Raw genomic sequence first — 25,663 nt, forward strand, 5'->3', positions numbered from 1 at the left:
AAGTTGTGGTCTGTTTGGTACTGTAATGTACAAGCAATGCAAGATTGCAGCAAAATCTTGCATTGCTTGTAATGAGTTGCTTCTTAAGTTAAGCTGTCAACTTATTACATTGCAATGTTGCTTTGGTTTTATATATAGAGAGAGGCTTTATGCATTCTTACTGATAGATTAGTGTACGCTACATACAGACTTACAACAGGCCTCTTTCACAGCTGACATTTTGACTTGTTATATAACAGGAAATGCACAGGTGTTACTAATAAGATTAATGATGGCTCTGTTCTGTTCAATTGTCCCAGTGCACCTTGACATATGACAATGATCCAGCATGCACAGTACTAGGAACCTGAGACTGAAGCAGCTAAATGGAATCTAGCCATCATTAGTTTTATTATTCACGTGCTTTTCCTGCTGTGACATGTCAAAATGTCTTTGTGAAATCCTTATAAACAGTAAAATATTAGTAGTATACGTATATTGATGTACAGTAATATTATCACTGTCTAGATCACATATAACTTTTTAGAACTTTGGCTTTTGTTAAATAAAAAATAGGTTTTGTGGTCAATTATATTGATATTCTGCAATGTGGAAAAATGTATTATTCTGTATTTAACTAACTGAAGTAGGCATTAGTATCATGAACTCTTCTCTTCAACATATGTATATTCCTCTCATTCTTTATTCTGTTTCTCTTTATTCCTGTACTTTCTGTCTCTCCTGACCCCCCCCCCCCCCACCCCGCCCCTTTCCCAGCATTTGCTGATGATTAGTAGAGTCAGATGGAAGCAAGAAGAGGACAAGCGGCCCGCTCTGCATATTCATCTGTCCCTCTGTTCCTTCTATTCACAGGGCCACTCGCTGCGGTGCCTTTCTCTCTCTCTGTCTCTCTATCCTGTCTGTGCCAGCAGTCGTCCTCTCCCTGAACACATCCAGAATTTATCCTCTCCTCTCCCTTTTCTGTCCCCTACCTTACTGTATCCCCCCTCTGCTCCTCCTCTCCATCCCAGATGGACTGAGTGAACCCTCTGTAGTAAAATTAACTTTGAGATGAACGAGGCTATGGCTGTTTGCGCACGCAGTATGATATTCTGCCAAAAATGCAGTGAAGGTTATGTCTTGATCTATTTACTGCCAAGACACTCCACTGTTGTGATTTGCAGCTTCCTCGGTTTATGCTCTGGTATCTAAAAACAAACAAAATTATTTTTTGATGCCAAAAAGAGATTTCCATTTAAATGCTGCCAAAGAGGAGGCATTAGGGCAACCTAATGGTTGAAGTGACTGAAGCATCACAGCACATCCAGGTTTGAACCCCATCAAAGTTCCATTGAAGAGGACACAAATCCCTCACTTGCTCAGTCATTTGGCTCTGAAGTGAGATAAGACAATGACATGTAAATGAATATCCCTCCATTTTTGCAGCTGTGTGATTGGCAGTGGAATACATACATCCACTAAGTCTTGTATTTTCATATACGCTTGCTCTAGATATCAATATAGAAGCGCCAAAATGGTGACAGTGACACCTTGATGTACATAAAAGAACATTACATTATATAAAATTACATTACAGCTTAGTGGATCCACAATGTAGAAGAATCTGATTGAGCCGCACAAAGAAGACTGCATTTAGGTTTTAGTCCTCCTTTTCAAACTAAATTCACAGATTTCTTGCTGTTGAAACGCTTGTAGCTTTCTTCATCAAGTGCAAACATATGATTATCTTCCAGTTTATGTCTTTGTGTCTGTTATATCAGTATCTCAGTCTGTCATTGGGTGTTTTTGTGGGCAGAGACCTGATGGCGATTTGGCAGACATGCTTATGTGGTAGGAACTAAAAGCAAGTTAATTGTTCCCTTAGGAAACGTTCAAATAGGCCGGGCCACTTAAAATTATGGGCTGAAGATAAAAATGTAGATTTTTTTTTCTTTCCTTGTCAATGACTTTTTTCCCATCAACGATTTTCCCTGTGAGTTATTACTGCGGAATCAGACACTAGCACTGTGTGTGTGTGTGTGTGTGTGTGTGTGTGTGTGTGTGTGTGTGTGTGTGTGTGTGTGTGTGTGTGTGTGTGTGTGTGTGTGTGTGTGTGTGTGTGTGTGTGTGTGTGTGTGTGTGTGTGTGTGTGTGTGTGTGTGTGAGAGAGTGAAAAGAGAGAAAAGAGAGAGCTTTTTTAGTGTTTGTTTGTGGATCTGCGTGTCACAAAACACCTCTTTACTGCTGTTCTTACATAACAACATTGGACAGGTTTTCATTGAATACCTGCAAACATTTAATTAAATAAAAAAATGCACTATTTAATAGAATTTAATCCCACTTCATGCTGTGTAATTAACTTTACATACACTTTCACTTAATTGCTCTTGGAGGAGACACAATGTAAAATAAGAAACAACATGCTCAGCCTATAGCTAAGACTACATAATTACTCTGATCAGATAGATTTACTTTGGATAAAGACACAGAAAGTGAAATGAACAACAGCGTGGGGTTCTGTTAACCGGTTTCTTAACTCATGCGTGTCGATATGGGGACTGCTGGTTTGGGATTTGAATTATTAATTGCTAGTTATTGTCTTATTGCTCGAGGATGTGGATTTTCAGACTGTATCTGTCTGCTCTACTCATTCCCCTCTTCCCCTCATCAGAAGATGGGTGAAAGTGATATCTTCTAATGATTGCCCTCTCATTCTCTCCTCGCCCCTTCTCCTTTGCCGTCTTTCAGTAAATGAGGGAAAGTGATATGGTTCTCTAATGACCAGTGTGAATTATCGCCATCTAAATAAAGGCTCTGTTTGGTGCTAGAAATCTCCCCGTCTGTCTCTCATGCTCTCTTTATCTTTCCACTGGCCCATTAGCTGATGAACATGCGTACATTTCCAACCTGCCCTCTCTCTCTCTCTCTCTGTCAAATTCAGGCCTCTATCTTTGTGCTTTTATCACTATTATTATCACTGTGTGTGTATCTAATGGCCAGCGCTGTCCCTCTTTCATCATTGGTTAAAGTCTTTTTTGTTGTACCATGCTTTCCTCTGCCTCAAACCAGATGGTCCATTTTCTAGGTGGATGTCAGTTTTCACATCCTCAGTCCATTACAGCTGTTGGATGTGCACGCGTATGTGTATTTTTCTCGCCACAGATCAGAGAGGAGCTCAAATTGACATCCATTTCGGCTGCACGTTTAGCTTTTATATCCTCAGCCAGAGTGAACGGTGAGAGGGACCGGAAGACATGAAAGAGTTAGAGAGTGCTGGGGAGATAAAAGAAAAGCACTAGAAAACCTTCCTGTCAGTCCGCACGTTTATTTTGTGCTTACTAAAGTTCTTCTTCTCCTCACACAATTCTCTCCCTCTTCATTCGGGTGAGAAGGAACTGAGTTATTAAAACGCCAACCTTTCCAACAAGAGGCAATAAATCAAACTAAATATCCAGGGGAGAGAGAGGGAGTGAGAGAGGAAGGAGAGAGATAGAAAAGGAGAGAGAGAGAGAACGTAGAAATGAAAAATAGGAATGTATAAGTCGAGGAGGGGGATTTGATGAACAGAAGGCTTGGGAAAGAGGGAGAGGAGATGGAATGAGAGAGCGGTTTTATAAATTGATGTAGACGATGAGAGGAGAAGAAAGTAGCGAAGAAAATAATGAGAGTCTCATCCGGCTGGGCTAATGCCTGCGCTCGCCTCATCCACTTTGATTACAGACAGACAGGCCGGCCAATCAGGGTTAATTCACCATCACTGCAAATCAGTCAGTAGTGAGCTACTGATTTAAGAGGCAACTAAATGTTTTTCCCAGTTTGGGGCAAATGTGACTTCAGCTCAAAATAATATAGTAATGGAGATAAAAGAAATGATGGACAGCTGTTTAAAGACCTGTGGGAGGGGTCCGGCCTAAATGCATAATTATGATGAGAAGATGATAACTGAGGAGCTGAAAAAGAGAAGAACATATACCACAAAAACTCAAAGTTGCTTTGTCACAGTCACAAGTTGTCATTTTGACTGGTTGCCAAGCTGCAAGAAGGCAGGTCTTATCTAACACAAACCAGTCAGAAGGCAGATGCTGCTCAGGATAAAGAATAGAGATATGAGCACATGAGAGTGGTTTGCTGCTGAGGTAATGAATGATAACCCTCATCCCCGAAGTATGAATGAAGACTCAAACATTCACGGAATACTAAAAAATACTAAAAAACTGTCAAAAGTCTTTTATAAGTATTTTTTCTAATCCCTTTCAAAGTACTCTCCTTGAGATGTTTCCAGAGCATCCTTTGTGTATTCCTGGAATTCTCCTACAGTGGCCAATCAACTTCAGTCCAGACTTCAGTTTCAGTTTCACAAAGTTGTAGGCCTATTCCCATGATGGCTGCGGGTAATTTCTGGGTCCTATTTTTTAACATAAATGAACTGCAGTTTTGGGCAAGTTACTTGAAAAATGTTATAATTTATTCATTAGGCCTACTTCACACAATACTTAACTAATTACTCAATGACAAAACCCTACAAACTTACGTTACACCTTCTGTGTTTAACACGTGTAGAAAAAGAAAACAAGTGTTGTGGTTTAAAAGCAGCCAGCGACATTTTAGAGGTATGTATTGACCATCAACAGGTACCTTAACATTAGTCACAGTGACTGCATGAGTTCCCATCCTCTCAGTGAAGCTGCATTGTTCTGACATCCTCCAAACCAGTGGTAAGGTTAGCAAGTCAGCTAAGAACATGCAAATAAGACAACTTTGGTCGAGTTACCTGAGTCCATTTGCTCCTCCTTTGGTGTTGGTTTTCAGCAGCTATTCATATCCCCTCACCTCCAGACCTCACATCAACATCACAAATGCCAGACCAGTCCATTTACTGAACATCCAGAGACCAAATATCCACCCTCCATGAAACTACCACTAACATGGCAAACAAGACAACCCCCAAAACGGATGTAATGGACTGTTACTGGGAGTAGTAACTGAATTTGAAAGTGTAATCCCAGAAACTGAAACAGAACTTACTGAAAAAAGCAATTTCATTAATGTAAAGTTTTACAAAGTTACTGCCCAACACTGATGAACTGCAACCAATGCTGAGCTCAGTGCATGGATGGTTAAGAGTATGGATGGTGATGGAGCAACTCTTTCTTGTTGTTTGGCAGTCAATGCAACACCAAGTGGCAGATGATCGGGGCATTTTCAGTGAGCGGGACATTAACTTAAGACCTTAACTGGGTGACAACAACCTGACCCTTTAGACAAGTGGACACAGACAAACCTGGTAACACAAAGAAAGCAGTTGAGACAGAGCAACACTTCCTGCTACATGTCAAGACACAAGAAGTTCTTTGGCAAAAGAAAACTCAAATACCACCAGTTTTTACTTAGGGAAAGGGCTGACCTTGTCATATATCAACAAAATATGCCAAAGCCTGAAGGAAGCAAACATTATTTCTTCAAAATCTGCCACTTGTTTTGGATTTTTGTTCGAACTACTTTCCTCAGCTCTCATTATATTATACTATGCATTGTAGTGCAGTTATGTATTGTATATAGTGTTGTATAACAGAACTGAAATGATTAGTCGTTTAATCAACAGAGCATTAATTGCCAGCAAATGTGATAATTGATCAATCAATTTAATTAATCCATCAAGCAACAGGGTCAAACATTCTCCAATTGTAGTTTTTTTATAAATGAGTTTTTGACTGATAGTTGGAAATGTTAGACCAAACAATTAATCAAAAAATAATTCACTAAATTAAACAACAATGAAAACAAAGTTTCAGCAGTATTACCATAGTGTAGTAATGTACAAACTGGTTCTTAATTATGATCCTGTCAATAAAGCACATTTTAATTTGAGAGAGGCAATATGGAGGAGACAGAGGACAGAAGACACAGTTTGAGCATGACATTGAAAGGCCTGTGAGGTTAAGTGGTTAAATGGTTTAGACCCTCTTAAGTGGCTGTTTTTTCCCCTTCATCGTGCTCTCTCTCTCTCCTCCATTCGTCTTTAAATGCCTAATATGAGCAGAAAGACATCAATCATAACTCAAACACACAAATACACACTGAGAAGCACACACACACACACACACATGCACGCGCGCACACACACTCATTATTCTTATCTACATGCTGTATTTTATGTAGTGTTCAAGGATGGACACTGTGTGTGTGTGTGTGTGTGTGTGTGTGTGTGTGTGTGTGTGTGTGTGTGTGTGTGTGTGTGTGTGTGTGTGTGTGTGTGTGTGTGTGTGTGTGTGTGTGTGTGTGTGTGTGTGTGTATTTTTAGAGATTCAGGAGACTTCCAGGGTAATAGAGAGATTCAGAGAGCGTGAAAGAGAGATGGAGCAATAAAGAGTTACACTCTTGTTCTCTCTCCTCCATCTCTTCCCCCACTGGACCATGAGATGGGCTGTATTTCACTACATGCATTTAAATAAAAGCAATTATTATTTGCCAGAACTAAGAAAAATTATGTAATTTTTAGCAAGTTTTCTCTAAGGGCAGTGTTTAGTATTTCAAAAGTGTTGAAGTTCTTTTTTTGGGTTAAGATCTGACTTTGTAATGTATGAAAATAGAATTTAGGAATTACACTGCTGAGAGCTAATTTAAGATACTGCTGTAAAAAGAGGAACCAGCTGATCACAACACTGTGTCACAAATGAGCAAGACTAGGATAAAATTGAAAAACTAATGGGTCTAGAGGAGGTCTGAAGTCACAAACTTGTCAGCTTGGCTCCTTTAATAACTTACCATATGTTTTTTCTGCCTAAAACTTGTAGCTGACATATGATTTATGTTTTTTTCAATTCTCTGAAACACTGTTTTAAATTAGACCTCAAACAAAATGGACATTTTCTACTTAGTGTCTAATTCAAAGTATCAGTTTTAAAGGCAGCTACTCTTAAAAACACAACATAAAACTCTAGATGGAATTTAATCTATTACCGGATTCTGACTTGCAAAGTGTATTATTTAGTCAGCACTTTTGATATTCTGAGCATTTAATGTGACGTTCATGTGGTGTAGGATTAATCAGAAAAATCAGTTCCTGACTGAGAAAATTCCACGAACTCCCCCTCCAGTTGGAACAACAACTCTGAAACTTGGCGAAAATTTTGGTACACAAGTTGCCAAAAGTTGACATCATATACACAGAAACATGGTGGACGCAACTAAATGTTTAGTTGATGACAAGAAACGTGTTATTCATTTACGTATTGCATATCAATTTTTTTTTATCACTTTTCTTCTTATTGCTGTCCATGTAGAGTGACTTGGATTAGTTAGAACATTTATTTATTAACATTAACACTGGTAAGTCAAGTAAAACAATATTTTAGTGATTTTAGAATATACTGGTTCAGCAACAAGTCTGGGACAAAATACAACTAATTTCTGTAGTGTCCATGTTGTTTCTACATTACGACTTGAAAGCTCATGAACACGCTGAAGTTGGAAGAACACATTTCCAGCTTCGGAAATGGGACCTGATCTGGTGAGCATGTGAATGCAGCATAACATCAGGGAAAACAACATCTTGAAAAGAAACTGACAAAGAGCCTTTAATACCCTTCAGAGTAATACTGAGTGCACTTTTCTCACCTTTTTGTTTGTATGTTCAGACTTGAGGGTCTGATGCAGGGGTTGACCCTCAGAAATGCACTTGAAAGACAGCAGCATCATCCTGCTGCTGTGAGCATGGAAAACAACTGTAAGTGCATGAAAACAAGATGATGAATAATGGAAAAGCAAACAGAGATCATTCGAAGGGAACATTAGCTTGAGACTGTGGTAAGGCTATTGTTTGCTGTTCTGTCAATTTTGAAGGTTGTTATTTTCTGTATTTTTAGACAAAATTGCATAATTTGATTCTGTATTTTTGCCAACAGAATCTTAATATGCTTAGATGGCCTTTTATTTTACATGTTACTGGGCTTACTCTCCAGTTTATGCTTCAGTATTGGAAAGAAACGTAGATTAATAAATGGTTTTACATTAATGAATGGACTTAGCTCAGCTCTGTACTTAGAGTGCTTCAAGCCACACACACACACACACACACACACACACACACACACATACAGAAGGTAGCTGCATGCTGCTACTAATTGAATCACGTATTACATTTCCTAGAGGATTAATTTAGCCTGAGAGACTGGTGACTGCTCGGGCTGTAAGACAGTTGGTGTTTGTGCGTCTGTGTGCATTCATTGGGATGGAGAGCCTACATATCAATTATTCAGCTCGTGTGCTGCTCAATCAGATACTGAAGGAATCCATCTCTCCCTTTTTCTCACCTGCAGGGATTACAGGAGTTGCAGTGATGGGACGCACTATGGTGCTTTCACAGTCAATTAGCATGCTGCTGTTGTGGTGGTCAGGAGGAATTCTGAATGTGCCACAATGGTTACCGATGGAAGACAAGAGACCAGGTGATGCTCCTCATGCTGGTTTTAAGGGGTGATGTGCTGTTGCAAAAGCTGAATATAAATAGCTTAAGGAATTTCAACATTTAGGACCTTGGTGCAGCTATAAAACTTTCAACAAACTGAAACAAAATATTGAACAATAAAGTGAGCTTTGTTATGTGGTGAAACTGAAGGATTTAGGATACAGCCCATATGGTTTCTGTTTTAGAACAGGATCTTACTAAGTGGAGCCTACAGATGGAAACGATTTTTTGAGAATTCTTCATGCAAGTATCACTCAAACGTATCTTGACTGAACACAATATTAAGCAAATCTTTAAAGAAACATTTTTATGTTTTGGAAAATACCCTTATTTACTTTCTCAGGACTCTCAAGTCCGTATTTGAAATATGAACCCACCACCAGCATTTGGTTAGCTTAACAGTACAAAGCCTGGCTCTAATAGATTCGGTTTGGCACATTGACCCCTGCAAAACCACGTCATTTATACACTTCAGTTTTTACATGAATTAAACGTGAGGAGATTTAATGTGTTAATTCACTGCTTTACCTAACCCTAAAATAATGCAAAAATACATTATTATACACACTTCTTTTAGCTGGACATTTACAACTGTGAAACACAGTACTACACAAAAATGGAAATAAAATTCATTATTTTAGCTGATACACATTTTCATATATGCAATGTGTTGATTTTAAAAATACAAAAATCAGCATTTAAACATGTTGGTGTATTCATCATCATGTTTCTATAAAATGTTCTCCTGGACCATAAATAGGGATTGTTAATGTCTTTTTTCCATAAGATTAATAAAACAGAAGGAGTAATCAAACATTATTAATGACTGATGGGGAATTTATAAAAGTGAACTGGTGTAGAGACTTATTATTACTCAGAATATGAACAGTATGTAAGGGTGAATGTATTAAAAGCTTTACTTGTTTTGCATAAAAATAACCCCTGTTGTAAATAACAACACAACTGATAATAACATAACAATTTAAATACTTAAAGTTCAAGGATTGTACCTTTAAACTATACTTTTTGTATAGGACAGTACTTGAGTAAATGTGATTAGTTATATTTCACCACATAGTTGTAATCCACCACTGCTTAGCTGAGCTTTAGAGTTGCTGGTGGCTGGATTTTTTTTTAGCTTCAGACAGAGCCAGGCAAGCGGGTAAATACACAGGGAGCCCTGAAGAAAGGAGATGATATCGATGAAATACAATTCTCAAATATGAATATTTAATATTAATATTTGGTCGTGCTATATTGACTGCTATTAGCCTTCCAGTGCTATTAGTTAAACAGATACTGGTAGCACCTTTGTTCACTTTAAGAAAACGCTGGTATAGTGCTGCTGTAATGCTTCCTCTCTTATATAAAAATAAGGAGCTTTGGTGTTTGGGGTGTCTGTGTGTCTCTATGTATCTGTCTCTCAGTGCATGCTTTTACCGAAGCTTTTTTTTGTGGTCTTCATGGGACAGTGCAGTAAAGGTACAAGCCGTCTGTCCCATCTAGTGTGACAGAATCCCATTTCTAACGTCCGTCTGATCTGATCTCTAGAGGATGCTGACGATAAAAATCAACTTATCCAAACTTCCTACATACATGAAAACTGGGGATAGTAACACAAACTTATTTTAAAGAGTAATGAAATTTAGGGAAAATTCAATCATGAAGACTTATCTTCATGCTAACCCTGGCTATATGATACTGTACATTATTTCCTTTCCTGCCTCATGTCAATCAGCTAACTGAGGGAGCTCTCAATTAAACAATTCAGGCTCTGTCACGTTTTTTGTGAACCGATCATCTCGTTGCTCTCCAATTTTAAAACTGCTCCTTTCCTTGCTGCTGTCAGCTGTCATTTTACTTTCAGATTGATGAGGGCTGCCTCCACGCCTCCACCTCAGCTGGATGAGTCTTTCCACTGAGCTAATCCGGAATCCTGTTCTAGATCACCTCTCCTATCCCTTCTTCACTCTTTCACCACTACCAGACACCATCACACTACTCCAATAAAACATTAACATCATGATAGGGGTTCATCAATGACCAATGACTCCTTATATAACTTTTCAACTTTTCCTGTTGTGCATTCTACAGTATATCAAAGAAATTCATCTAATTCTATGATCCCTTCTTTACTGATTGAAATATTTAGCCAACAATTCATTATGCAGTGAACTGTTCGAAAGGTTGCACCAAAGCACCAAAAGGAAGGAACTTTCAAACAATGACTACTTTTAACTGCATATAACACAAAATGTAACTAAATTGTCTTTTTGATAGATTACTTATATAAAACAAGTTTTTCTTTTAAGGATAAGACTGGCAATTTTCTATATTTTTGTTATAGTCAACAACCTCTTGTGCAGAGCCAAACCAACAATGATCGATCCTACTTATAAGTATTCTGTGTGTTTCCAAAGCCTGATTTATCTTATTCCTCCGTGTGTAGACCTCCATTGTTGCCCCAAAACGATTAAAAACACGTCAGTGAGCCAAACCGTTTCACTGGGTGACATGTTCCTTTGCCATGAAGATTACGGTTACGGTACTTTATTTAGAAATGGCTCCAAAGACTAATAACAGCTATCACATTTTCGGACTCTGGAGAGAAGTTGAGTTTAAAGCAAACGATACTGCACATGTGCAGGAACGTGATCACAAATCAACGGGCCCATACTCTTGGGTAGTTTATAGACAATAGAGTTGTACAATATATCAAGCTGGATGTAAATTTTTAATGCTTAATACTGTACAAGATCAGTTTAGTGTTGGTTTGGCTCTGCACGTGGGATTTGTTGACTATAAGAAAAATATAGAAACTCACCAGTCTTATCCTTTAACATACTGTTATGAATGTAATGAGTAAATACTGAAAGCTGCAGCTGTAAAGAGAGAGAGAGGTTGCGAATCAGTATAAAAACATATGTAACATAAATACATGTTACACAATGTGTAGACAATTGGTTAAAATTGCTCTAACTAATTTAGGTACATTACTGCAAACACAGTTACATTGTGTATACACAGTGCTTATGGTGTTATTTTGTGTCATTCTGTGTGTATGAATACAAATGCCAAAGACAAAAGCTGGCATAGACTACCCTCAGCTCTGTCCAAAGTTCTCCAAATCCCTCATTATTCCATCCATCCCTGTGTGTATCTCATGAGGGTAAAGGGATGCAGACGACAGTGAGAGGCTGATCTGCTCTTCAGCTAGAGCAGGGAATGAGGGGATGAGCCAGAGGAGGACAGTGAAACGATAAAGAGGACATAGTGCTCAGAGCCTGCGTGTAAAAGAGAGAGAATAGGAGAGAGAGCAAGGTAAGAAGAGGTAAGTGATTTACAGTGCTGTGTATACTGTATGTAGAGGGCTGGAGCAGGAGCAGCGAGACTAGAGGAGGCATTGATTGGCTTGGCGAGACAATAAAAAAAGTGCTGACATGGTACAATTAATGTGTCTGTGTTTGTCAGCATGTAACAGGGAAGTGGGAGAGGGAAAGTATAAATGAAATCCTTCCCAGAGCGGTAATTTAAAAAAGGAATGATTTTGAAAAAAAAGAATGGAAGTTAAGGAAGAGGAGCGCAGAGGTTGTTTCACCTAAATCACATCTATTTAACTGCTGATCGGATCAATGGGAAAAATTGAGAAGAGGGTCGAGGTGGTGTAATGAAAAGTGGCAGAGGAGGACTGGAGATGTTGAGGTAAAACTGAGAGGAAATATGGCCATGCAAAAAAGAGCAGTGGAGAACAGAGGTAAAGAAGGAGGTAGAAAAGAGGGATGGAGGGTTGAGATGATGGATGTGCTGCTCTCATTTTGTGCCCCCTAACGAAGACTCTAATTAGTGTTTGTGTAATTCCACACTGTCTCCTCCGCCTGCTCATCTTAATTAACTACATTCATCTTCCCCTCCCTCCATCCATCCCTTTCTCTCTTGCCCTCCCTCCCTCTGCCCTCCTAAAATAACATACTGACTGTCTGAACCCCACCTGGACCAGACCTGCTTTTACTTACTCACTATCTCTCTTTCCCTCCGTTCCTTTCTGCCACCCACTTTTATTACCCCTTTCTGTCCATCCTTTTCTTTTACTGCAAGCATTCTTCTGCCATCTGATGTCTTTCTCCCACCATTTTCTCCTCGACTCACCTTGAAAAAACTGTAGTTGTCCTTTTTTTTGTGCTCTGTCTCTCTTGCAGCTGACTGTGTTAGTACTTGGCCGGTGTAAAAGCCGGCCCACCCCTGCGAGTCTCCAGAGCCATGTATTGTGACGGCCCATTTAGTCACTGCGGTCATTAATTTCATCAATAGGCACAAGAAGTAGCAGCAACACTACCAGAAATACATAGCTACTCCAAGTGAGTCACACATTAAAGCTAAATGACATTTTCCCCTCCCCTCCAAAACAACAAGCCAATAAATTCTGCAGTACTTCTAAAACAAATTGAGGACGACTCAAGGAAAACAAAACAAGGAAACAAGGGAAAAGGAGCCACACAAATTATTTCACTGAATCTGGCTCTCCTTCAGATATATGAGGGCCAATTGGGTTTTAGGGGACAGTTAGACAAGTGTTTGAATGGCAGTTTGAGGAGGAAGAGAGATAGAGGGTGCTGGCTGAAGTGCATTTACAGTTGGGGATGACAGGGCTGTTGATGACTGGTCTGTATTGTGTTATTGTAGCGAGCTGCAGATGGATCGGAGTACCTGCCATCATTTAGCCCCACAGTCTGAAATGGCTTTTACTGCTTTTAGCCTTTCAGCAGTCAGTCAGTGTGACAAAGGACTGCTGGTAGTCAAAGCCTCTGTTTCACAGCACTCCATCTCTGCACACATACGTTTGCAAGTGCACATATGTGCTCTTGCAAACATGCATACACGGTCGCAAATATCCTGCACACATGGCTACCCATGCACACAAACCCAATCAGACAAGAGGGCCCTTTGCACTCACTGTTGCAAAAAATCAGGTGCCATTCAAAGTCGGTACAATAGAGAAAAAAACATTCCATATTTATCAATGTCTTGCGCGCGCGCGTGTGTGTGTGTGTGTGTGTGTGTGTGTGTGTGTGTGTGTGTGTGTTTTAACATGTTTGTGTATCCGGATGCTCTGGACACAGCAGTAAGCTCTAGTTTGCTGAGAGCAGCAGAAAATGTTTTTCATCCTCTTTTGGTATGGACACCAAAGACCCACTTACACCCATAATGCACCATCACAACCCAGAATGCATTTCACCCTTAAAATGTGCTGGCTGTCTGTGTTAGGCCAGATAGCCATAATACTGCCCAGATGGAGAAATGTCAAACAAACACACATAGACGCACACTCACACACACACACACACACGCTACATTGATGGCAATTACAAGCCAATCAGTCCCACCTCCTGCTTAGGGTTAGAGGTTAATCTACCAAGGTTTCACCTGACAGCACTTCCTTGCAGCATCCGAGCAGAGGGAAGAGAGAGAGGCCAAAAGCAGCAAGCAAATAGACACAGAGTGAAGAAGGAGGAAGCCAGGAGCAATAGGGCAACAGAGATAGCAGTGGAGACAGAAATCAGGCGATTGAGATAGAATTGAGGTTACAGGCAAGAGAAGAAGAGAGAAACCGATAGAAAGGGAAAGAAAGAAGAGAGACAGTGAGCAACAGAGATACAGGCGCAGCGGACACCGACTGTCTACCAATCAGGATAGTCCAAATAGGCAAAAGTCTCTATCCTTTCAACTTCCTGCACTGATATGATGTCATCATTGGTAGCTCTGAGGAGTCTTTCTTCAGGGTGGAAGGTGCCTTTAGGCATTGATCTCAGATCAGCTTAGCCACTGGAATACCTAACCTTTAACAATAAAAGGAAAATGCAAATCTGACCTTAGATGACAGTGTAAGTTAAACCTCTTCCCACTCTCCTAATCTCGGTGCCCACTGGGCTCGGCATCACCTGTGCTGCTGCTGCTGCTGTGGCTGATGAAATGTAGATGTTACAAAGAACGGATGGCAGCTGGCTTTTTCAACCTGCACCTGTTCTTTTCCCAGTGTGTGCACGTGTGTCTGTCTGTGTGTGTGCGAAAGAGAGGGGGTGTTCTTGTGTATGTTTTTTGTGTACCTGCTGTCTTCAGTGTTTCTGTGCTGTCTGAAGAAGTACACTCACAGGGGATGATACAGTCTTGAGACTTGTGATATATGAGGCGTCAGGCACATTTGTCTAAATAGCCCCAAAGCCTAACAACTCGTACACACAAGCTTGCAGCCGTGCATATAAACATAAACTTTTTACTTTTTTGCCAGGTTTGTAATATTTAGACGGATGACAAATTCAAGAAAAAACCTGAACAAATGAATGGCGAGCCATAACAAAAGCAGATGCATTCATACAGGTGCACTACATCATATATTTAAACAATGAACATCCTGATGTCACTGTGATTTGCAGTGACTTTGATGAAAATAATGAATGATGTGCCATGAAGTTTGCAGAAGCCAGATCTCAAGGAGCATTGAAGCCGAATAAAGCTGTTCTGGTGTGCAAATGGTGGCAAAGCACCTTATTAAGGCCCTTTCATGTTGTTTTTCCCTTTAACTTTCCTTTAACTTCTCCTTTAACATCTCCATATATGTGGTGTAGGGTTGCAACTATTATCTATTAAACTGTTGATTACTTTCTCAATTAATTTATCAGATGTTTGGTCTATAAAATTTTGGCAATTGTGAAAAATGTCAATCAATATTTCCAAAAGCCCAAAGTGAAGAAGACTAGAAGCTGGAATAAGAGAATTTGGACATTTTTTCCTAAAAAAAAAAAAAAAAAAAAAAATCAGTTATCAAAGTAGTTGGCGATTAATTTTCTGTCAATTGACTTAATGACTGTCAACTAATTTTTGCAGCTCTAATGTGGCTCATATGGTGTTATCTGTTACTGTTTCTCTTTTGCAATAATATAAATAGATGGTAAATATGACTATTTCTTGCTTTGAAAGAAATGCCATTACCTGTGTTTTGGTGTTAAATTAAAAGTATGATCTATAAACTGTGAAATTATGTAGTAAACAAATTAACTGTATTTTCTGCTCATTCATATAAGCATTAATTTCTTGCCTCCATGTAACTTTTATAATTCTAACACTTTGTATATAAGCACCAAAGATAGAGATTTGTATTATTTTTTTAAGAGGGTGTGTAAACTCATTTTTGCAATTCAAAAGGTAAGTCAAGTGTGTTTATGTGGCTTTACAGCAGAATACATCCCACACCCATTTATTACTGTGGTCCCCCTTCTCCCTCATTTTCTTTCTTCAGCTGCTGTAAACCCATCTCCTCCTTCAGTGATGCGCTCTTCCTGATTTATGTCAAAATCTTTGTTAAAAAATGCAGAGTAATGAATACAGGTCTTTGTACGTGAGTGTGATAGTGAGAGGGAGAGAGAGGGAAGGAAAGATATTTGCTATTGTGCATCCTGTATGTGTGATGCTCAGATATTTCTATCAATGCTATTGTTAAGATGATAGACCTCTCAGGCTTAGCTGGAGATTAATATTCCCTGCAGGGCTGCACAGTCTGAATTAATGTAAAAAAAGAAAACAAATGTACATGAAAAGAGATATAAAACATCATCTCGACACCTTAATAGCAAATGACGGAAACAGAGAGTGTTGACTCATCACATTGAGTAGGAAATAGTTGAATGTCTACACTTCGTCATACTTTTCCCATTAACTTTTCTAAATTAATTGTTCATGTACCTCAAAAATACATTGGCAGAGATTCCCTACATTAACAAACCCCCCCGAAATGTCTGAAATGGGGAAACTCAGCAGATTCCAGTTTTTTTTTAATCGGTGCCGGTCTCCTTCAGTCGAAATTTGGGATCATCCTCTCGGAGCTACTGACACTGACTTCTGATGTGGAAGTTAAATAAATAAAATCATTTCTCCATGGTAATTTTCGTCAAACCTGCCAAATGCAGCCTAAATATTTGACACGGAAGGAGAGAAGATCAGTGAAAAGTAAGATCAAAGGAGGGGGATGGGTGGTGGAGGGTGTGTGTGTGTGTGTGTGTGTTCACTGGGATGGTGCAAGTGGTGATGAAACGTATTCTGCAGTGTGATATTTTCAACACCACCAAATTCCCCCCATCTCCTCCACACATGGAAGTAATCTAAACTCAAAGCAATGTCTGCGCGTGTATGTGTGTGTGCGTGTGTTTGTCTCCAGCCACTAGCAACTATTCTTCATATTCCTGTCACCTACTCTTCTCTCTCATCTTCCTCTGTCTCCAAAACAACACACACACACATACACACACACAAACACACAAAACGATTGTATTTGTCTTTATCAGTCCCTCCATTTTCCTCGCCCCTCCTTGTGTTCGGTCTCCTTCGTTCAATATTTCATGCTGTTGAGAGCGTATCTATTCTGAGCTCTCTCTCTCTTTCTCTCTCTCTCTCCCTATACACCCTCTCCTCCTTCTCTTCCTCCATCCCTCCTGTCCTCTTAAAAAAACCCTCTCTCCACACATCACTCTTGCTGTCCTCTCCCTCTTTCTGCACCTCTATAAATCTCTCCTCTCCCCCTCACTCTCTATATCTCATTGCACTCCTAATGTTCTGTGCCCCATCTAACTCTTTCCCCCAACCCTGACTTACATTCTCTTCCACCCTTTCATTTCCTTTTCCTCCCCCTCCCCTCTCCTCTCTTCCATCCCCTGCGCTGGCTCAGTTTGCGTGACTGTTCAAAACTATCAGCTCCTCTTCTCCTTCCCTTAACCCCTCACTCCTTCTCTCTCGTCTTTCCCCCTTGGATTCCTCTCCAACCAAAACACAGAGAAAGCCCTGTTCTCTCTTTTTGCACCTCTTTTGGTTTTTTTCTTCTTTTTTTTGCATCTCCCTCATCCCCCTCCTTCTTCCATCCAATCTTAGTGGCACCTCTCCTTCTCATCCCCCTCCCTCTCTTCTCCCCCAACCCCTGCTCAGCCGCCAACACCCCCCCCTCGCGCCTCCTTGCTCTTAGACTGTACCAGTGTTGTTTTAGGCACAGCAGTGAAAGGTAAACAGAGAGATTGAAAATTCGTGTCAGTCAGTCGGGTGAGAGAGAGACAGGGAGGGAGGGAGAGCAGCAGAGGTGGTGAGGGAGCGAGAGGAGGCGGGGGGAGTGTCAGTACAATTTACTAACACAACAGTGAACAGCGAAGCAGGCCAAGACACAGAGTGAGCGGGAGGCGGAGTGAGAAACAGACTCCGAGTTCAAGAATGCCATTGAAATGCAGCGTACAAGTATACAAAGAATATAAAGTGTTTACTGTACTATATAGCCACATGATCGCCATTCGCATGCCGGGGACCTAGTGAACTCATATATGCATTGTTTACATCCTGGGGACCTGAGACGGATGTGAGCCTTACAGGGGCCTAATATCCAATTATTAGTGGTAGGCCTATGAGAAAGCTCCGATTAGATTTCGAGGTTGCAGAGAGCACTTGACAGATGTGTTGTTGGCCGGGTCTGGGTTGGAAATGTCATAAGAGCCTCGGTGTCACCGCATGCAGTCAGCCCTGAGGTCGTTTCTCATAATAACCCCAATACAAAAGTAATCCAATAGCACTGCAACCCACGCCTGGAAAATCCAACCTGGATGATTAGAATTGACAGGGGCGTTTTCTGAAACAGAACATGTCAGTGTCTGTTTAAAAGAAACCAAATGGAAAAGGGAGAAATTGAGTTTTTTTTGTGTGTTTTTTTTAGTCATTCAAAAAAAGTAGTGAATCTCTGCTTCTGAGGGTGTTGGATTTCCAGCTTTGTCATCTTGCACCTGATTTACAATCTCCTTCAAAATGTAGCCATGTTGGATATTTACAGCCCAAACCAGTGTAGACTCTGCACAGTCAATCATCCATGCTTTATAGGCTGAGATTTAAAGGGTCAGTTCACCTAAATGGCAAAAACACATTTTCTCACTAACTTCTAAGGGTATCTAGGCATGGTTTTATTTGCTCAGTTTTTGACAGTATATGTCTCTGAGACTTCTGCTGCTACCCCCAATACAGTGTAGGTGAATGAAATGGTGCTGGTGTTGCTCACAGGATTAAAAAATACTTAAAATATTCCACAACAAAATCTATTTGCAGAAATAGAACATGCTATGAACAGTTTTTCTAAGTGTTCAAACTTTTCCAGAATGTTTTACCATATCCAACAGGCTTCTTCAGCAATTCAATGAAATTTGCTCAAAGATCAAAGTATAGAACTTCAGTCACATGATAACAGGTGGTTATACATAAATGACCACATAAATGTTCACATCACATGACGAAACCTATTCGCTATTCCCTGAAATGGGTTGTGAAATTTAGAAAGACACTAAGAAAGCTAGTAAGTAAACCTTGAGTTTAGTGTGTGTCCGTGACCAAGAATTGAAACTCTTTTGGTAAATACTTATCCACTTTCTTGCTCAGAGTTAGATGAGATGAGAAGATCAAGACCATTTTCATTTCTGTCCATCAAATATGAAGCTAAAGTCAGAAGATAGCTAGCAAAGCACAAAGCTGCAAAAACACCTAGCCTGGCTCTACCTGTGTAAAAACTGAGCTGTGTTTGCAATCTTTATGCTAAACTAACTGGTTGCTTGCTTCATATTCAACAGACACATTTAAAAATGGGTTTGGATCTTCTCATTTAACTGGCGAAAAAGAGAATAAAAGTATTTGGAAAAATGTCACATTATTCGTTTAAATATTTTATTTAATTTTTCCAGTGCCATGAACATCGAATATGAAATTCTATTTATGGCATCATATTGGGGTCAAGGCAGAAATTTTAGAGACAGATATTTCAGAACTGAAGCTATCTGCATGGTTTGATACCACCAGCACTCTGTGATAAACTATTTCTTTTTGTGGTTTGAGTCACACTAATCCTTTAAGGGCAGAATGGGTGTGTGTGTGAATAAATGTTTATATGTACAGTAACATTAAAACATTCGGACACACCTTCCCACTGACTTGGATGAGAGAACGTGTCCAAACTTTTGACTGGCTCTGTATGCACAAACTGTATATCTAAGCATATATATTGTTTGTGTTTTACTGTTATACTACATACTGCATGTGGAGACAAACAGAGAGACAAAGTGGAGAGACTGAGGGAGGAATAATACACAGATGAGCAAGGAGAGGATGCAAAGGGAGGGTGCTCATTAAAAAGTTGCATGTTTGCTGAAAGGGAGAGACGGAGAAAGAGGAGACAGGTAGACCACCAGAGACAAAGCTAACAAAAGATAAAATAGCAGAGCTAGGTAGCAGGGATCGCAGACTGGAAAAAGTTTGCATTTGAAAATTGAAGAATAAGGTGAGGAGAGGAGGAAGAAGAGAGAAAGAGACAGAGGGGGGATTAAATGGACAGCTTGTGAGAACGGCGGAAGGGCCGGAGAAGACAGAGGGATTCCCCGATGGCATCTCATCTCTTTCTCTTTCTTGCTCTTCTTCTCCCTATTTCCCTCCTTTTTTCTCCCAATAAATCATTCTGACTTCTCCTTAATCAACTCATTCCCAGCAGGCGGCAAGAAAACTGTAACAATTTTTCTTCTATCTGCTATCGCTCTCTTTTTCTCCCTCTCTCCTCCTGTCTCTTTCCCTGTCTGGCCTGTTCCTCTCATTTGCGCGCGCACACACACACACACACACACACACACACACACACACACACACACACACACACACACACACACACACACACACACACACTACACTTGTGCACACACAGTTTGTGGCAATAGAGGTAACAGAGGGGGGCAAATTACTGAGCATTTTACTGTCTCTGCAGGACAGACCTGCTGCATTAATTTCTAACTTGGGAATATATGAGCTACCTCACACTTGCATGAAAATAACTTTAAATCAAGCTAACTTAATTGCTTTAAGATATTTTAGATCTAAAATTGAATTAATGGGAGAACTTTTAAAATTAAACAGCAAATTAAGGATTCTGTCATATCAAACACGGAGTGAGATAAAGTGTGAATATTATTGTGAACATGCCTACACATTATTACACAGAGTTTGTATATTGACTTTGTGATGGATGGAGATTACGTGTGTGCGTGTATGCTGCTTCTGTAAGAGGATTGCAAATGATAATAGTGCTGTAATAAACTGACTTATGGTGTCTGGGGATCCAAGCGAGGAGGGGTGGTAATTGAGTATACAATATGTGTGTGTGCGTGAGTCTACGGGTGTCTTTTTTAGCCTTATTAATACAAATGCAAAAGTGTGTGTGTGTGTGTGTGTGTGTGAGTGTGTGGCTGTAGGGAAGAGGAGGGGGTGTTACATTGGGAGAAAAACACAGGCTGCAGATGTTGGCTGCAGACGTATCTAGGGGTGGGATTCAAAGCTTTTTACAGCGGTGGTGGAGGTCGAATAGTTGAGAGAAAACTTGAAGTCGCAGTGATGCCTGATGTGCTGCGACTTGGCCACAATATTGGAGGAATGCGCTTTTGTCGCTCGCTGGGGGAGGAGTTAGAAAGTGAACGAGTGCTGCCTACCAAACAGAAAGAGGAGAAGGAGGAGAGAGAGAGAGAGAGAGAGTGAGAGGAGAGAGAGACGGGTGGGCAGGCTGCTCACCGTAACGATGGTTGTCGGATAGAGTCTTGAAGACCTAATGAAACTGGCTGGTTGAATTGTGCGCAGTGATTATAGAGCTCGACTTGCTTTGCATCTCTCGGATCCTTGGAAGGGGGAAAAAAGAAACTGCAGCAACACGATATATAACAAGAACAGTTATATTTAAAAAGAAAGAAAGAAGAGGACTTGGTTAATATATTTTATTTTACTGCCGTTTTCCACTCTTATTTCCGCCTTTCTCACATCAGCAGCACACAACTCTTTCCCAGCGAACAGGACCGTTTCATGCCCGGAGGAGAACCGACTTCCCGCTTGGACCTGGTGCCGGCCTCCCTCACTCCTCTGGCGGGCTTCAAAGCAGCAGTTCCCGGTGAGAGAGGACCAGGCGCGGCTCACACATAAATGGGGAACCCGCTCATAAGGACTTGCGCATCCACAGACCCCCTTGTTTGAAGCTCCAGGATTTGTTGGGGAGGGAGGAAGGGGGGTCGGAGTGTCTGGTTTCTGGGGGAAGGGGGGTTGAAATGGGAGAGAGAGAGGGGCTTAGTCACTTCACATCACAATAGACTTTGAGTTTTACAACACTTATTAACCAGAGTCAGTCTTACAGTCTTTATCCGTTTGTATGCATGCATGAAGCTTTTGTTTCTCCCGTCTGTTAGGCATTTGCTGGGATGTTTGAGTCGCGTTGTTTGGTGGGGTGAAGGGACCGAGAGAGTGGCCGGAGAGACCGAGAGACGGAGGCCGAGACAGGAGCCGAGAGCATGGCTCTGGTAGCGCTGTCTCTCTGGGTGCTAACGAGTCTCACCTGGGGGAACCTGCTCCAGGTGTCCGCCAACAGGCATTCCGTTTACTGGAACAGCTCCAACATACAGTAAGACCTCCACTCCTTATGTTTAACTGTGTGTCTGAGTGTGTGTGTGTGTGTGTGTGTGTGTGTGTGTGTGTGTGTGTGTGTGTGTGTGCCATTTCCTATGATCCCTCTATTCCCCACCTGTTAAAAGGAAGAAACAGAAAATGTCCAGATTTGCTCTCTGTGGGCTGTCAGATTCATCCATCACTCTTTCAGTTCATCAGTGATGTATTGCTGGTTTAAGCTTCTCTTGAATGTTTCTCTCTGATGCTTATTCAGGGTTGTAGCAGCCACCTTCCTTGTGTGTATCTTTATCCTTTAGTGGCTAAAATTATTTAGATTTAGATTATTTAGATTTAGAAGCTATTTTTGAGTCTCTAATTGCTCTCAGGGACCTCTACCATGAAGTCAAGGTGGCCCCAAACCATCTTTTCTACACCCTCAGTTGTACAATTTGCTGGACGCATTCAGCGATTCCAGCACCAATCTGTGCATATTCCATTTTATGTGATTACTTCTTCCTTTTTCCCATCTCCTCTCCTCTACCTTCAGCCACGCTCGGTCAAGGAACCGAGAGAAACGCAAGAGCGTCTCATGTGATTCTTTTGCCTTCCTCTCCTCCTCTCTCCCATCATGTGGCTCTCCGCTCTAAGTCGTTCAGGGCTCTTTTCTCTCTGTCTTCTCCTCTATCTGGTTCAATTAGGAGCACTTCTTCATCCTGACCCCATTGTGTTGTGGCAGTGTCACTATTCAATCTCCCCTACTCGCTCCCTCTCCAACTTGCTCACTCCTTCTATCTCTCTCTAACCCGCTTTCCTTGTTTACACTCAGTCCGTTGGCCTTTTTGTTATCCTCCTAATCTCTCGCTCCTCGCCTCTATCGTGATGCAAGTGAAAGAGCCTTTTTTGTGTGAAAGCTGCCGTTTTAATACTGTCCCTGTGAGTCCACATTCCTGCTGCTGGATCCTAAAAGAATGTAGTGTTAGTCTGCAGCAGCACACTGTACTGTAGGCAGGACTTATCTTACAATTTACAGTCAAATATGGCAAGTTTATATTCTAACAGATGTGTTTCAATACATAAGTTACACACACATTAAATTCAAAGGTGCTTTCGCTTCTGCCCAAAACGCAATGATAACATTTTGTTAATATGCAACCGATGGCCAGATTTCACATAAAACAGTGGCAGAAATGTGTTTCAGCAGAGTCGTGTAATGTGCTTTATTTAGTTTTTCTCCAAAAAGGTCACAAAATAATGCAACAGTCAACTACAGCTTAGGTCTCACAAGATGCACAAGAGCGCATGTCACACACTAACACACACCTTCATTTTCGTTCTCCATCTTGCAGCAAATCCGGCCTATGTGTAAGCTTTGCCTTCTGCGTTTCAGTTACCAAGCATCCCCCAGAATGTCTCACTATGTGGCATTTACCTCTTCAGCAGTGTTTGTTTGGCTTCTAAGATGAGCAGTCAGCTATACTCCCATATTTATGATAGCGCTTATTGAAGACGTAAACAATCTGAAAACTCAGAAAATACATTGTTATTTTTTGCAGGAGGAGGATGAATGATTTTGTCCGCCGACAATAACTCTAGACCAGTGATTTTAGTTTACAGCGTGAAATAAAACTATGAGAGGCAAGTGAATTTATACCTCACAACAAATGAAGTGTATAGAGTACAAAACATAAAGTTATTGGTTGCGGTACGATACTGTAAACAATATTTGTTTTGCGGAATGTCAGAAAATAATTTCTGCGCGTTTTAGAGAAACTAATATTTCCTGCACAGTTGCTGCTAAAGCATTTTAGCTGATATTTTCCTGCAACTCTCAATATGGAGTGTGCCCATTTCAATTTCTACTTTTTTGCTCTGGATTATTTGATAATAAATGCTAATGAAATTCCACCATCGGTTTTTAATATCATAGACAGAAGGTAATTTAGATAAAAAGTGGAGAAATCGCTTAGAGGCATAAAGGAAGAAGTGAACCCGGGACTTTGGTACGTTCAGTTGGAGTAATTTTAACCTTGGTTGAATGTATACCTAATTAAGTAATTTGTCATCAGTGTGTCGCTGTGTATGTGGAGTGTTTGCTATTAAGTTAGAAAAAAAAAAGCTGCAGTTTTTTCAGACAAAACAGAGAGAGAAATAGAGCAGTATGGAACAGCTTAACCTTTAACCTGACTGTCCAGGAACAGTCAGGAGTATTGCAGAGCCCCGCAGCCTCTCTTCTCACTTTCTCCACACGTTCATGGCCAATACTGTTTTCATCCCAGCGGCAGAATATTCTCAGCCCCTGCAGTGTGAGCCTAAGTGTGTCTTTTATAAAAGACTGCGGTTAATTAAAGAACACTGCATCTCAGTGGACCTGCCTCATCCCTGATCTTCCCATTCTCTTCCTCTCTCTCTTTTTCTTTTTTCTCACTGCACACATATACAATGACAATGTATGAGCAGTGAGTGGGGATAACTTTTTCAATTCAGCCTACTTAGTGAATTAAGAGACAAAAGGGCCATGGACAGTGGCTCACAAAAGACAGATAAACTGCAGGATAACCTGTCTAATCTACTCTTTCATATCCTTATAAGTCCTTTTTTTCAAAAGCACACATCTTATTTACAGAATTTATTTTAATCTCTGCACTCAACTCAACACCATCCACCATTTGTCGGGTTAGCTTGCGCGTCTCTAGCCGTTGGCAATCAGCCTCTCTAGAGTTTCTCTAACTCTCAGTGCTGTGTGGAGGTTTAGAAGGCCAATAATAAGCTGTAGTATAGCTGTCAGTTTGAGTGGTAAACACATTGTAAAGCCTGAGGACCCCGCAGTTTCTCAACCAGTTTCTGACCCCGAGCCACTCATCAACCACAAGAGACAGGCTAAGACTGTTGCCAAGGATTAACTACTTCACACACACGCATGCACGCACAAACATGTGCATGCATGCTCACATTTGTGCATGTGAACTTGCTTGTATGCTCACTTATATATATGAAATCTATCTATCTATCTATCTATCTATCTATCTATCTATCTATCTATCTATCTATCTATCTATCTATCTATCTATCTATCTATCTATCTATCTATCTATCTAAATATATCTATACGTATGTGTACACGTTTGTGTGTAGACACAAATATACACACGTCCCTGCTGCACACTTTGCTTTAACTTCAAAAAGATGGATAATTTCCTACGTTCGCGTCTTACACAAAAGCTGCTACTACCTATCAGTCACTTGTCACTGATATCCCTGGGCATGAATGTGTGTGTGTGTGTGTGTTTATGTGTGTATGTGTGTGTGCGTTTGTCCTGTTACAGATGTCTCTGTTCATTGATGGGTGACCGAAACAAAAACAAATCCATCAGTCCGTTAAATCACACATTATCTTCCACCACCTGGCAATTAACCACCGCTGTGAGTGTGTGCGCGCACGTCTGTGTGCATGCCTATACATGTATATGTGTGTAATCTAATAACGCAGCAGTTTGCTGATTTGCATAATAGATATCTGGCGATATCTCTTAATTTATCAGTTGTATATTTCGGAAACGATTAGGCTGTGAATAAACAAACACATCTCTAGACAGCATGTTTGTGTTTGTGTGTCCATGACACTGTCACCTCAAGGCATACCGCAGGAATGAAGCCAGCAATCGCAAGCAGATTTTTCTTCCTCATATAAATGCACATGCGCATGCGTGTTAATCGATGCCGAGGTGCAAGTGGTTTTATATTCATCCAGCT

General features: G+C 40.6%; 2 protein-coding genes across 2 annotated transcripts in view; both read left to right on the plus strand.

Annotated features, from left to right (window-relative positions):
- slc50a1 (solute carrier family 50 member 1) overlaps positions 1 to 25,663 on the plus strand; it is a 390,175-nt gene that overhangs the window by 253,120 nt on the left and 111,392 nt on the right. The window lies entirely within an intron of this gene.
- The window catches only part of efna3b (ephrin-A3b), a 57,346-nt gene continuing 53,502 nt past the window's right edge, over positions 21,820 to 25,663 (plus strand). The window contains exon 1 of the mRNA XM_062422930.1: positions 21,820 to 21,929. Within this exon, the coding sequence (XP_062278914.1) occupies positions 21,820 to 21,929 (110 nt within the window). The remainder of the gene's footprint in view (positions 21,930 to 25,663) is intronic.

The sequence above is a fragment of the Scomber scombrus genome, chromosome 7 (genome assembly GCF_963691925.1).
Source record: "Scomber scombrus chromosome 7, fScoSco1.1, whole genome shotgun sequence".
NCBI lineage: Eukaryota > Metazoa > Chordata > Actinopteri > Scombriformes > Scombridae > Scomber > Scomber scombrus.